The sequence below is a fragment of the Lissotriton helveticus genome, chromosome 12 (assembly GCF_964261635.1).
Source record: "Lissotriton helveticus chromosome 12, aLisHel1.1, whole genome shotgun sequence".
Lineage (NCBI taxonomy): Eukaryota > Metazoa > Chordata > Amphibia > Caudata > Salamandridae > Lissotriton > Lissotriton helveticus.
The window spans coordinates 552,004,022-552,017,360 of record NC_136073.1 but is presented as its reverse complement, the minus strand read 5'-3'; the positions used below and the strand labels follow the sequence as shown (position 1 = coordinate 552,017,360).

Genomic DNA, 13,339 nt, shown 5'->3' with positions numbered 1-13,339 from the left:
CTGCACCTCGTCTGAAGATTTGGCCCGGAACAGTGAAGTCCGAGAGTGCTTCGACTTCTAAGATTTCTTGGACTTTTTGTGGGACTAACCAGACTACTTTGAGCATTAAGACGAGCACCTGCAATGACTCAGCAAACGGGCCTGGGACTTTCCTCGTGACGGGGACCTGGAGCTCCCTGGATTTGACTGGCATCAGGAAACTGGGAGCTTCAAGGAGTGCTTTCTCAGCGCCTGGAGGTTCATGGCATGGCAATCCTTACAGGGTTTGAAATCGTGGTCCCACTCCAAGCACCACAGGCAAACCAGATGGGCATCTGTCACAGACATCTGTCTGGCACATGAATCACAGGGCTTAAACTCCACCAGCTTCTTGGAAGACATCCCTACAAATTGAAAGAAAAATAATAAACAAGCATTGGCATAGCCAATAGGTCTCCCTTTGGGACATTACAAGTGTTTAGCCATGCAACACTGGATGTTGTGCACCAAGGATATTGTGCTGGATAACTAAACACTTATAAGGTCCCAAAGGAGAGACCTATTGGCTATGCCAATGCTTGTTATCTCTACGTCATTAGTCATCCATGTCAGATACAAGCCCCATGATCTACACCAAATGTCTTACAGGTGGTGAATAGTAGTTAAACTAATTAATCATTTTTAACCAATGCTGCTTACCTGTTGAGGAATGTTATGCATGCAAGTAAGTGGTGGCTGTGAAATCAGTTTGTTGCATTTTGTCATGTCAGGAACTCTTCACAAATCTGATTCCATTGACCTCACCATTGTCTATAGTTTTTGGCAAAACAATGTCAGTAATTTTGCTGGTAAGATGGGCCAACAAAATATGTTGTCTGGTATTTATTAGCTAGGTTGTTAAACGAAGGGCTTGTAGAAAAGAAAGTTTGTTTCTGCCTGGATAAACTGAGTCAAGAGGCTCTAAAGAAACTGTTGCACTGAGCCAGTAGGACAACGTAGGTGGGTCATACTAGTCCAGGAGGGGAAATACTACACTACGCGGTGAGGTGACTAGGCCAGCTGGTGACAATGCTTGAAAGCTCAGTCACATCACTTTAAAGTGGATTTGACCACATGCCTGGTTCTTTGCATTTTCAAACTGCCAGAGCCAATGTTGGTGCCAGAGTGAGCCCAGGAGGCTGAGCGTGTAACACAGGTCTTAGGCCTGCTGACGTCACTCAGTCAGGAGCCGCCCTCGTGCCAGGGCTGACTTGTGCACAAGTCCGGGAGCGAGGACACACGCTCAGGACAAACTATACTCGCACTGAGCAGAGATCTCGAGCAGCCTGTCCTCCCTCAAGCAGATTATTGGTGTTGTTGTAAACGTATCTAGGACCCTAATCAAATATTCCCGATTCATGCCCTTATGTGGTTATAACAAATAATATCCTTATAAAGGCATAAGAATCATATCCATATTTAGTCATAGCCAATGCAGTCCAAATACGGCAAGGCTACTCCCATAGACTCCTAGAAAGCAGAACGTGTTCTTTAAACAAACCAAGCCTCCAGCAGCCCGGGAAATCCCCCTGCTTTTGTTTTGATTTGAACAAGAACTCCTGGAGTCCAGAAAGAACTGTAAGTTCTTAGTGACGTCTTATGTCCAACCTTACGTCAAACTCGGCACCTTCAGGTATAAATATACCAATGTTGCCTTAAGCAAACACACAGTGGTTTGGAGCAGAGCGGCTATCTACTTGCTCGAAGCCCAGCTGATGCGAGAGGCGAAGGAAGCCGACCCTCCCATTGACGCACTGAGAGAGACGCGGTCTTTTCTCCTGCCGAGAAATCCAGCTCCAGTGTTTCCAGTCACCCTTGCGGGTTTCTGGGAGATCGAGTCCTGAGAACGAGATACAAGACCTCCTTCATTCTATAACCAAGGTACGGAGCTGATTAGATCCTTAGAGAATTCTTTGTTCAGATTCTAGGCAAAAACTTAAAACTGCAGCTCACTTACCCCTTCCCACGTACTAGGCTTAGGTTAGGTACACCGGGGTAGGCGTATCTTAGAAGCATCAGTTGAGTACGTTTAGTCAATGATTTTATGTATGTATATATTTTATCCATTTTAAGTATCATATGGCTCAGAAACCATATAAATACTTTTACAGTATTATTTCATAATACTCCTTTTACTGTACGCACTTTACTTTATAACAAGCATTGTAATTGTGGCAATTCACTTCTCTTGCACGAGAAAGAGGACTGCTCAATAAATAACTTTTTATTGAAAACGCCCGTCTCTCTATTTCTCTGCACTCTGGTGAAACTAAGCATGCACGATTGATTGAGTGAAATAGCTGTCTATAGTTTTCACACGACTCTGGAGATATACTCCTTATTCTGGAGGGAGCAAAGTTGTCATGTTAATGCGGTTGTCAGAAGCTAATCCCTTCTTGTCTATCCAGGAAAGTTAACTCCTTCCTCTTTACTCGAGAAAGTTTCTAGTGACCTCTGAGCTAGCTGGCATTCATAATTAAGTCTAACATATTCAGTAGAGACCTAGTCGACCTCAGTCCTACGTCTAAACTATTGTTTACGTTATTCCAACGCGCAGAGCCTATTGGGAATATAGGAACTACACTACAGTGTGACAAAGCAAAACTACTCGGTAAGTGTAACACGGATTAACAGTGCTAAGATTACGGCCCTTATTTCGCTTTTCTCTGAATTATTGGTCTGTAGAATAATCACTCTGATAAGAAACACAGTACCACACATTGCAGTTTCTCCTCCAGGTGATTATACTCCTTGATTCAGCTCTCTTCAGGTTGGAGTGAGGCATAACAGCAGTTACTACTTCAACAGGACTGTTAACAGCAGTTACTGCCCTACCAGAATGATCAAATGTTTACTTTCAACAAGGAGTTTCTCCAAGTGCAAGTCTTTGTAATATCTCCTTTCTTACAGGGCCCAACTTGTTATGGGACTGATTTTTTCGGTACCCCGGAATCGGTTATTCAATCAGGCTGGGGGGGGAATAACTGCCTGTTTCCAGGGCCTCTCGTAATGAGAGATCCACTTAGAGCAGGAGGCAAAAAGGCACTGAAGTTGAATACTGGTTCTTTTAAATGGTCTATGCCAGGGAGAAAACAATAGTTTATATTTTGATTTTAAAGGCACTAGGCTGATTTTTAAGTCTACAGCGCCGAACTGCTTCCCAAGTTTGTAAGTTCAGACATGTTTCACTAAAATGTCCTTTTTACGCGCTGTTGTCTGTGTTTTATCACGTCACACTAATCAACGTTTCATAAACAGAAATAGTGAATAATAATAATAATAATAAATGGGAACCCGTAAAATAAAGTGTACATTTTATTATAACTCATTGACGACCTGCCTAGGCGACGTGTGCTTTGAGCGCGTCAAATATGATTTTCATCCCAGACACGCTGTTTCTTCAGCGCTGCACTCACTAAATGTCCGAGAGAGACTTTTTACTAGTACTAAATTGTAGGACTAGTAAAAGAACTCTCTCTCTCTCTCGCCCATGCGTGGTCACAGGTATAACAATGGCCGTTTGCATATTCATATGCACCCTCTGGCTGTTTTTTAAATGCTTTTTTAGTAAACCGCAGGGAGTGATTTACTAGCCCATCACTGCGGGGACCTGAGTCTTTCTAACAGGAATGTCTCGTAATCGGAAATCAAGTCATAAATGCCGCTTTATGGCAGGCGCCATTATGCAAGATCAGCCTGTATCTGCTGCCAGTGTCCTGGGTGCCGAACACTTCCGGCCACCCTCCAGCCTCTGCAAAATGCCACATTGAAGCATGATGAAAAGAAGGGCCTGTGTTTGAAGTGGATAAGATACATTAAATCGAGGGTTCATTCAGGATCCCTATTGTTGCAGCAGAGCAACGCATTGGCTGCGGCTGGTTGAAGCCAGGGTGATCAGGGAAGATGTGACGCCAGGATGGGCGGGGGATGCATATGGAGGAGGACGCTCTGTGCAATGCGAAGTTTCCTATCTGGTGAACAGGTTAAGGTCAGCTGTGTCATTGTGACCCCAAACTCGACAATAGGTCCTGAGGGAAGGGAACATTCGGGAAAGAGCCATATTTATCGCTGTGATAACCGATTGAATAAAGCCCACACAGGAAGAACCCGGACTCCCTTCGTGCCTAATAGGCATAGAGCGATACTCACGAGGATCGATACGGTTTGTTTGAGGGGAGACACATTCACACAATAATACACACATGCATGCATGCATGCACACGCACACACACACACACACACACACACGTCTCAGCCAGTGCACAAGTCCTAAACAAGCCTTGGTAAAACAAGCGCTAAGAGAACAGCGCGGCCGCAAAAGTTAAAGCGACGCTGAGGGCACCACTCAAAGGGATGTCAGTTGCGCGCGGCCGGAAGTCCATGTATGGCGTTTACCTGCGAGCAGCTGCGATAATTGCTAACATATGGCGTGCTGCTCGCTCCCGCAAGGGAAACGCCAGACATGCATGAGTACCAATAGCAAACAGTGCAAAACTTGCACGAGTTTGAAGAAAAGCCTGGAGCGATTCCTAAAGGTCTCTAAAGCAGCGCTTGCACGCTGCGTAGGAGAGACCTAAAAAAAAGGGGACGTGACAGAAAGTTTAAAAAAGTCAGTAAAAAATGCTTAGAGGTAGCTCACTCAGGATCTGCACTGATTGCGCCAAAAGAAGAGAACTGATGTCAGCGCACTGGGATGTTGTGCACATCACGTCAGGCGTGGATGACTATGTGAAGCCGAATGATGTCACCTATGTGTGGGCAGAGGTACTGCTTGTAAAGTTTCAGAATCCAGTCTGACACTGGGAGATTAATTCTAAGGTAAGGAATCTGTGGCTAGAAGTCTCCTTCAGATATCAGTAGTACTCAGCCTTGGAGAAATACTTAGTCAATAAATATATAAACATGCACACACACCCATCGACCACACAACTGTTTACCAGACACGCTAAAAGACAGACAAGTTACATATATATATATTCTATGACTTCAAGATATGGCATTGTAAAGACAATACTAGTCACATCAAGATGGAGGGAAAGTTTACTTACACCACTGGTACACAATATCTTAAACAGCAAATATGGCTGCGGCAAATAATTACCTGCTAGTTTCTCAGCTAAGCAGCCCAAAACTGCAGCTGTGTTACGATGTTTGGCAGGATTGCATGCATCTTGGCAGGCAATGGCTCTATTTAAACGCAATATCTCCGTTAACTTCTGAAGTGCATCCTAAAATAAAGACAATATGCTTTTAAATGAGCTTGCAAATAATTCAGTCTTGCCCATTTCAAATTCGAAAGATATAAAACAGATTAACTTAAAAAGAGCAGTGTTCGACAACTTTGAGACAAATAAAATGCTTTTAAAAGTAATCTCAGACAAATCTGGCAATAAAAGGACCAAAAGATGGCATTTAAAGGAAAGTGTTAAATTACATCAACAGCAGTGAAATTCAAAACAATGACACAAAAGTGATGAGTAAAACAAGTGTGCCTTTACTTTTTTATATTAACTGTTTAAAAGGCAAAATGAAAAACAACTTTAAGGTTAATCACAATAATAGGTAGGAGCCTACAAGGAGGCATGTTTCCAGCAATGTATGGGACATGAAATGTCAGTTCGGCATCCAACAGCACAACTACTTTCAAAGAGTAGTCATGATGAACCACCTGTGTTTGCCTCCAACATACATAATGTCTGATGTGGAATGACCAGATTCCACCAACCGTACAAGTATTTTAAAATAAAGAAACATTTAATATAGATTTATAGCCCGCCGTAGCAGGCTATAAAAGCCATTTAAGGCTCGCTCCAGCTCTCCAGCGTTAAAGGCCCAAGCTGAAGCCGAGAGCCTTTACCAGCTCAGGCGTTTAATGCTGGAGTGGGCCTTTAATGGCCAGCATAGCTCAGCTACGGCAGGCTATAAAGTGATTAGAACATTCCGCCCAATCAGGGAAGAATATTCTAATTTGTAAAACAAACCCTCTCATGAGTCAAAGCATAAAAAGATAAGACTTGGATTGAGAAAGACAAAATGTAAATCTGGCCTTTTCTGTCAGTTCCAAATACTAAATATGACGGATGAAGGACATCAGGGACAGTAGTATACAAAGTATCCCTAGGGCACTTAGTATTGCAGACGGGCCACAGATGCTAGCATATCAGCTTCTGTTATCTGGATCATGCTGTCAAATGTGCACCAGTGCTATAAAAAGAGGGTGTTCCATACTTTTCATGAGATCATGAACCCATGCAAATGAGGGAAACCTCTGTGACTGCGCCCACACAGAGAAGCAGACATAAATAAGCGGTCCAGAAGTACACCAACCGTGCCACCAGCAAGTCAATGCCCTTCTGAGGCCACTCCTTAGGGTGGGGATGATGGATGGGAGTTTGAAAGGTCCAAGATCCATGGATGCATCCCCTAAAAGGCAGGTGCAGTAATACCCTGCAACTACTAGTGGGGTAATCCATCCCCCTCTTCAAACTGAGGCTTGCCTACCTGCATTGAAAGACCAACCTAAAATGGCAGCTAGGTTTTTCACTATAGTAGGTGCAAACTGTCAGCATTTGCACTTGCATAGAGAACAGTGCATTTTTAAGTCGAAGTCTATCAGTCTTGGGGACATTCTGAAAGCTGACCCAAGAATGCATTTCGCCCACTGCTTACCATTGGCTTTGTGGTTTCTAACTGACCTTTGCTTACTTCCTTTTTGTCTGCTTTATTTTTTTTAGGCTGTCTACCTTATCTTTATCACTCCCTGGAACATAGCTGGTTTATTGTGTTCTTCCACGAGTGTTCGCTTTCTGTAAATAGGCCTTTGAATTTTGCTCTGAACTGGTCACATTTGCTTTGCATACAAAGACAGAGGTATAATGTCAGGGTGGGTCTCCAGAGGGAGCACGGCGTTTAATTTTCTTTCTCAGACTTAGTCAGAGGCATTATCGTGCAATCTTGGCGTATTAAAGGAAAGGTTTTTTCTAACAATGCAAAATGTAAATGTCTGTAAATGACCTGTGCAAATATATCAGAATTAGCAAAGCACAAATAAAGCAAATTTTATTGTAGTCACGAAGTGTGCTGGAAACAAATATTTTTATACGATCGAAAACAATCAATACACTAGGTGATGCCATTTCCATGCATTAAGCTGTAGGCTTTAATCAGTAAAAATGTACGTCTGTGCAAATGTAATGGAGATTTCAATTGCAACTGTGTTGTCTGTAATGACCGCCCACTACTACACCATGCTTACTCCATTCTACAACTCTATGAAACCTTACATCACTTCACCCACCTACACTATACCCCCTCCACTCTACGTCACACCACTCTACACCAGCTAAGTACTCTGCTCCACTCTAAGACACTACTTCACTCTATCCCACCCCACGTCCCTCCACTCGATGCGCGTCCACGAAACCCCGCTAACTTTTAGCTATGTTGAACAGCAGCCACACTGGTGTACAACATGACTAAAACACACTGGCAAAGCCAATAGCTCTGGCATAGGAGAGACCTATTGGCTGTGCCAATGCTTGTTTTTGTGTGTGAATTTGCACCCTGTCCAGGTCTCTTGCAAACAGAACAATTGATGGACAGAATGCAGAACAATGTCATACATTCACCCCAGTACAGAGATCTAGGCCTAAATCCATCGCTTGTTTGCTCCCCATGCCATTCCAGTTTGAACCCAGCCATCTGCAAATCAGCCTTGACCCTGCACCCAATGGGAACAGTCCAGCCCGAACAGTAAGGCCAGTTCCTCCCTGGACTGGAAACAAGCATCCTTGGACCGGTAGGGTCCCGGGCTCACTGTGCCACTGGATTCAAGCTAGCCTGGCTAATGAGGGGTGATGCCCCGAAACCGTTCCCAGGATACTTGTTTCCGGCCCAGGGAGGGCCTGGCTTGGCAGTTCGGTCTGGACTGTTCCCATGAGGCACAGGGTCAAGACTGATTTGCATATGGCTGGGTCTAAACTGGGGTGGCATGATAAGCAAAGGAACGGATTTAACCCAGATCTATTGACTGGGGAGGGGGAATGTTTGATTTGCTCTGCATTCCGTCCACTATTTGTGTGTCTTTTGCTGTCTCGTTCCAAGTGCGCAGGGTATGCCCAGACGTGGGTACTGGGCTCACTGTGCCGCTGAATTCAAGCTAGCCTGGCTGATGAAGGGTGATGCCCCGAGACCTGTCCCAGGATGCTTATTTCCGGTCCAGGGAGGACCTGGCTTAGCAGTTCGGTCTGGACTGTTCCCAAGAAGCACCGGGTCAAGACTGATTTGTATATGGCTGGGTCTAAACTGGGGTGACATGGCGAACAAAAGAATGATTGATTTTAACCCAGATCTATTGACTGGCTGATAAAAGGTTTGTACTATATTTCCAGTCTGCTTCAACTTAATTTCTATTCGTGTCTACTTTCTTTATGGTCATCTACAGACAGCCCTAGCTGTCTGGGAAGACCCTCATGTCACTTCTACACACAACAGCACACAACACATACTATACAGAATACAAAAAATGTCTCTGGGGCATTCCTCTACAGTAACAAGTATTGGCAATGCCAAAAGATCTGGCATTAAGGTGCTAATAAACCCAACCACAAGCATGTACAAGGGCATATTTGCATATTTGTGTATACTTGCTTTTGCATGTTTTAAAAAAGAAATTATCTATAAAGTTTTATATAGCGTGAACATGACCCAAGAGGGTATCAGAGCGCTTTACATTTAGGATTGTTGCGTTACAAGTTACATCCGATGCAAGAGCATAGTAAGGTACAGTGCACATAAACAATGTTTCAATAATTCGTAGGATCGGAGGGAAGGAAGGAGTAATAGTGGGGAGATGAGGAGGAACTATGCCCCTTTGTCCGGCTGCGTAGGTGACGGTCAAGGGGGAAACCAGGGCCAATCTCCTCATTAGCTGTCAAGCAGCTCCACCGGTCATCAGCCATGTTGCGCAGGTCTCAGAGTTCAGGAAAAAACTGTTTTTAGTTTATTTGATTTGCGACGGTGATATAGCGCTATCTAGACCCGGAGGTATCAGAGCGCTTAACCGGGGGAACGTTGCATTAGAAGGTACATCAAAATTATTATAAAGCGCTGGCTAGACTCATAGGTATCAGAGCGCTATAACAGAGGAACACTGCGTTACAAATTACATCAGTTGCAATAACGTAATAATGTACAGTAAAAAAACAACGAGGTTGAGAGAATTCCTAGGAAAGGAGGGGAGGAAAGAGCCATAGCAGGGAGACGAGGAAGAACTGTGCCCAATGTCAGGCTGGGAAGGTTACGGTGGAGGGGGACACCAGGGCCAATCTCCTCATTAGTTGTCTAGCAACTCCATCGGGCATCAGCCATGTTGCTCAGGTCTCAACATTCGGGAAAAACAGTTTAGAATAGATTAATAGGCTTCGAGGATAGAAATAACAGAAGAAGGTGGGGAGAGGGGGGAGAGAGCATAGAAACAAGCCAGAGAGGGAGCTGAAGACACAGCGGGGAGATAAGGTAAACTATGCCCAATGTCCGGCTGAGTAGGTGATGGTCAAGGGGGTGAAGCCAGGGCCAATCTCCTCTACAGCTATCTAACAGCTCCACCGGGCATCAGCCATGTTGCTCAGGTCTCAGCGGTCGGAAAAAACAAGAATAATCAATTTGGAGTAGGTATATTAGCTACAGTTGCATAGTCAAACATAGAATACCAAGTCCCCAATAGAGGCTAGAGGAGAGGCCACCCTGCTGGGACTCCACGCTCAGGGAAACATCCCCACTGGATGACGTTGCTGCTGAAATCCACGTGTAGGCGGAGATGGCGACGCTTGGTGTAGTCCAGCTCTGTATCGGAGAAGGAACTGGGGTCTGTCATAGTTGCTGCCAGAGAAACAAAGGCAGGGGAGGCCGCCATTTTAAAGTCAGGCACGTCAGGACCAGGCCTATGTAAATCCCTGTTAGGCGTAGATTTATTTATTTATTTATTTATTTATTTATTTATGCATTTTTATATAGCGCGGACTTTACCCGAAGGTGTCAGAGCGCTTCACAAAAGGAACAGAAATGGAACATAATGAGAAACATTACAAAATCGTATGTTACGTTACATAAAGTAAAAGTGACATTTGTGATCAAACAATATACATGAGGTATTAAAAATTGTGAGCAACCAAAAATACATGAGGTAGTAAAGGTAATAATGACAATTGTGAGAAAACTGAATACATGAGGTAGTAAAAATTGTGAGCAACCAAAAATACATGAGGTAGTAAAGGTAATAGTAACAATTGTGAGCACACAGAATACATGAGGTAGTGAGAATTGTGAGCAGCCAAAAATACATGAGGTAGTAAAAAGTGCACAGGAAGAAAAAAGTGACAAGTGTGCAGTTACAAGAGAGAACAAAGTATCATTTGAGGTGTAATACTGCAAAAGGTGCTAGACACTCAGGCACACGAACAAGCGTTATGTAGGCAAGGTGGCACTTGAGCAAGTATCAAAGATAAAAACATGTGCGAGGTAGCAAACCGTGTGTTACAAGGGCAAAGTGGTGTGTGCAAGTTACACAAGAGCACCGAACACAGGTACATGGAAAATACTCCAAAGAGGCAGACACTCCAACCCCAGGAATACCCTGGGAAGGCACTTCCATGGGCATGGAAAATATCAGTAGTGGGGAGTCGTCCTCCAAATACCAAGAGGACGTGAATCACTTTTGGAGGTGTCTCTGGAGGAGGAGAACTTTGAGGTCCCTTTTGAAGGCCTGGGAGGAGGTGGTGGTCCGGAGCTGAGGCGGAAAGGAGTTCCAGATTCTCACTGCGTTGCCTGAAAAGGATTGGGCCATTGTTCTCTCCTTCTTGAACGTGGGAGGTTCAAGTAGAAGATTCTCCGCATTGCGTGATGGTCTCGAGCCTCCAGAGAGTTTCAGTTTATTCACCAGGTAGCGAGGAGAGGAGGAGTGCAAGGCTTTGTGGGTGATACAAGCGGTCTTGTAGATAGCTCTAGCCTCGAAGGGGAGCCAGCGAAGGGTGGATAACATCGGTGTGATATGATCGCTTCTTTTGGCCCCATAAATGAAGCGAGCTGCTGAATGGAAAACAGACTTTAGTGGGGACAGGTGAGATTTGGGGAGGCCAGTAAGAAGAGAATTGCAGTAGTCTAATCTGGAGAGGACCAGCGATTGCACCAGGGTTATAAGGTCCTGTTCCGGGAAGAAGGGTCTGATTCCCCAAAGAAGGCGCAGTTGGTAACGAGCAGATTTTGCAATAGAATTGATGTGGGGGTTAGATTGAGTTTTTGGTCTAGAATAACTCCAAGGGATTTTGCGCTGTCGACAATGATGGGTTTAGTGTTGAGTAGATTCAGCTGATCCATCCATGATTGAACCGGGGGGGGGGAGAGAGTGAGGAGGAGAAGAGGAGGAATTCAGTTTTGGAAGGATTCAGAATCAGTTGATGAGTTGACATCCAGTTTTGGATGGAGTCCAGAGTAGAGCTTAGGAAGGAGAGATCATGGGTGGAGGCAACCTTGAGGTAGAGTTGAGTGTCGTCTGCATAGAGATGGTAGTGAATCCCAGATTTGCTTAGGAGGTTTCCCAGTGGTTCTAAGTAGAGATTGAACAATGTGGGTGCAAGTATAGAGCCTTGAGGATCACCCTGACCTACCGCCACAGGAGAAGAAAGACTGTTCGCAATTTTGTGAATTTGTGGATAGGTCTACACCACAATGAAGACCTGCTCGTGAGAGACCACAGAAGGCCCGGATGCCAAGAAGCGTGGGGCAGAAGCAGTGGGACTCAATCTTTCTCTGCAAAAGCACCACTGAATTATGTCCAAAGGAAGGGGGCACAGGACACAGGAGCCCCCCCCCCAGGAGCCGAGCCCCCCCCCCCGGTCACCAGGGGTCTCAGGGTCGTCAGAAGAGCTCTCGCTCACTGCCGGTTATCCCTCGGTGAGTGAAAGAATGGCGGTCACCGCATACAGCCAGCGCCGCATCCTCACTTCAAGGAGTGCATCAATCAAGGACAAGGCCTGGTGAATTTCCTTCATCACATTCTGGTAAAAATCCTTCCGCCACTGATATAAAGTCTTCCATTCCTCTTCGGAGAAACAGACAGACATCCCGGAATTTTACCTGCTCCTCTTCTAAAGGCCTCTGAGACATTTCTTCCCTCAGTCCCGGGGGCTCCTCGATAGCAGGTGCGAGACCGTGAACGGGGAGCGCCTCGACGCACAGGCTCCGGGCACCAGGCGCTAGCACTTCATAACTAGGAATATTGGCATTTTCCGTGCAAGTCTTAAAGCTATATCAAAGCACAGTCCGTACTACTCTGACCAATTTTGTCCATTTGGAAGTACACAGTAATTCAGACAAATTCTTCACCGCAGAAGTTACCTTACATTAACAATGTCCTCATCTTTCAGTATCTTACTTTTCACTGTTCCAGCTGAACATTCTTTAGGCAGTATTTGCAATCAGTACTGCCTTTTAGAATTAGGCGTCTGTCTTCTTTACCTTTCGGATATCCAATTTTGAGGTTCTTCCTTCCAATGCTCCATTTTCTAATGACTCCACCCAGTGTGGTCTGATGCTGGTTGTATCTTTCAAGGACCTTGTTGGGGTGGCAGACACATTTTAGCTTGCCCACATAGGGCTGTAGCTTTATGAGACTCATGTAACCCACCTGCAAGGCCGATTGGAGAATTCAATGTCATGGTATTAGAATAAAAGGGTAAACCAACTCCTGTTTTGTCTTGTTATGACCTGAAAAGGAACACTTTGCCTTTCTTCTTAACCACCACAAGCTTCATTTCACACAGCATCATATCCAACCTTATTATACACACAGAATATCACTCAGTAATCCCATCTGCATCGCCCTCACAACAACTCAAACACACATAACAAATTCTGCATCAACACAACCTACTTTGTACTGTAATCTACAGCTAAAATACTCATCCATCCCATAATTTCTTAAGAAACATGCTGTGGTAGCAAATAACCCTCTTGTAAGATAACAGGGCTCTTTTGATCTTCCCCAATTTGTGCCCCTATTTGAACAGCTAGACGCTGGTTTTCGACTACGATAGTGCACTGATGCCTACTAACCAGGCTCCGGTGCCAGTGCTATTTCCCTGAAACTGTTGCGTGAACTGCCAATGCCAATTGACAAAGACTTTAGCCCCCCACGATAATTTCCTAGAATATGGTACCAGTAGTACCCAAGGATTAGGTGGTAAAGAGGTTTTGTGCCACCCTGAGTGGCCAAAGTAAACAGGCCTGCCATTGCAGACTGCAGGAGGGAGTGCAAACTGCTCGA

At 44.8% G+C, this 13,339-nt stretch overlaps 1 protein-coding gene across 1 annotated transcript in view; it reads right to left on the bottom strand.

Annotated features, from left to right (window-relative positions):
* The window catches only part of RSPRY1 (ring finger and SPRY domain containing 1), a 220,759-nt gene that overhangs the window by 144,400 nt on the left and 63,020 nt on the right, over positions 1-13,339 (bottom strand). Inside the window, exon 5 of the mRNA XM_078670430.1 lies at positions 5,120-5,246. Within this exon, the coding sequence (XP_078526556.1) occupies positions 5,120-5,246 (127 nt within the window). The remainder of the gene's footprint in view (positions 1-5,119; positions 5,247-13,339) is intronic.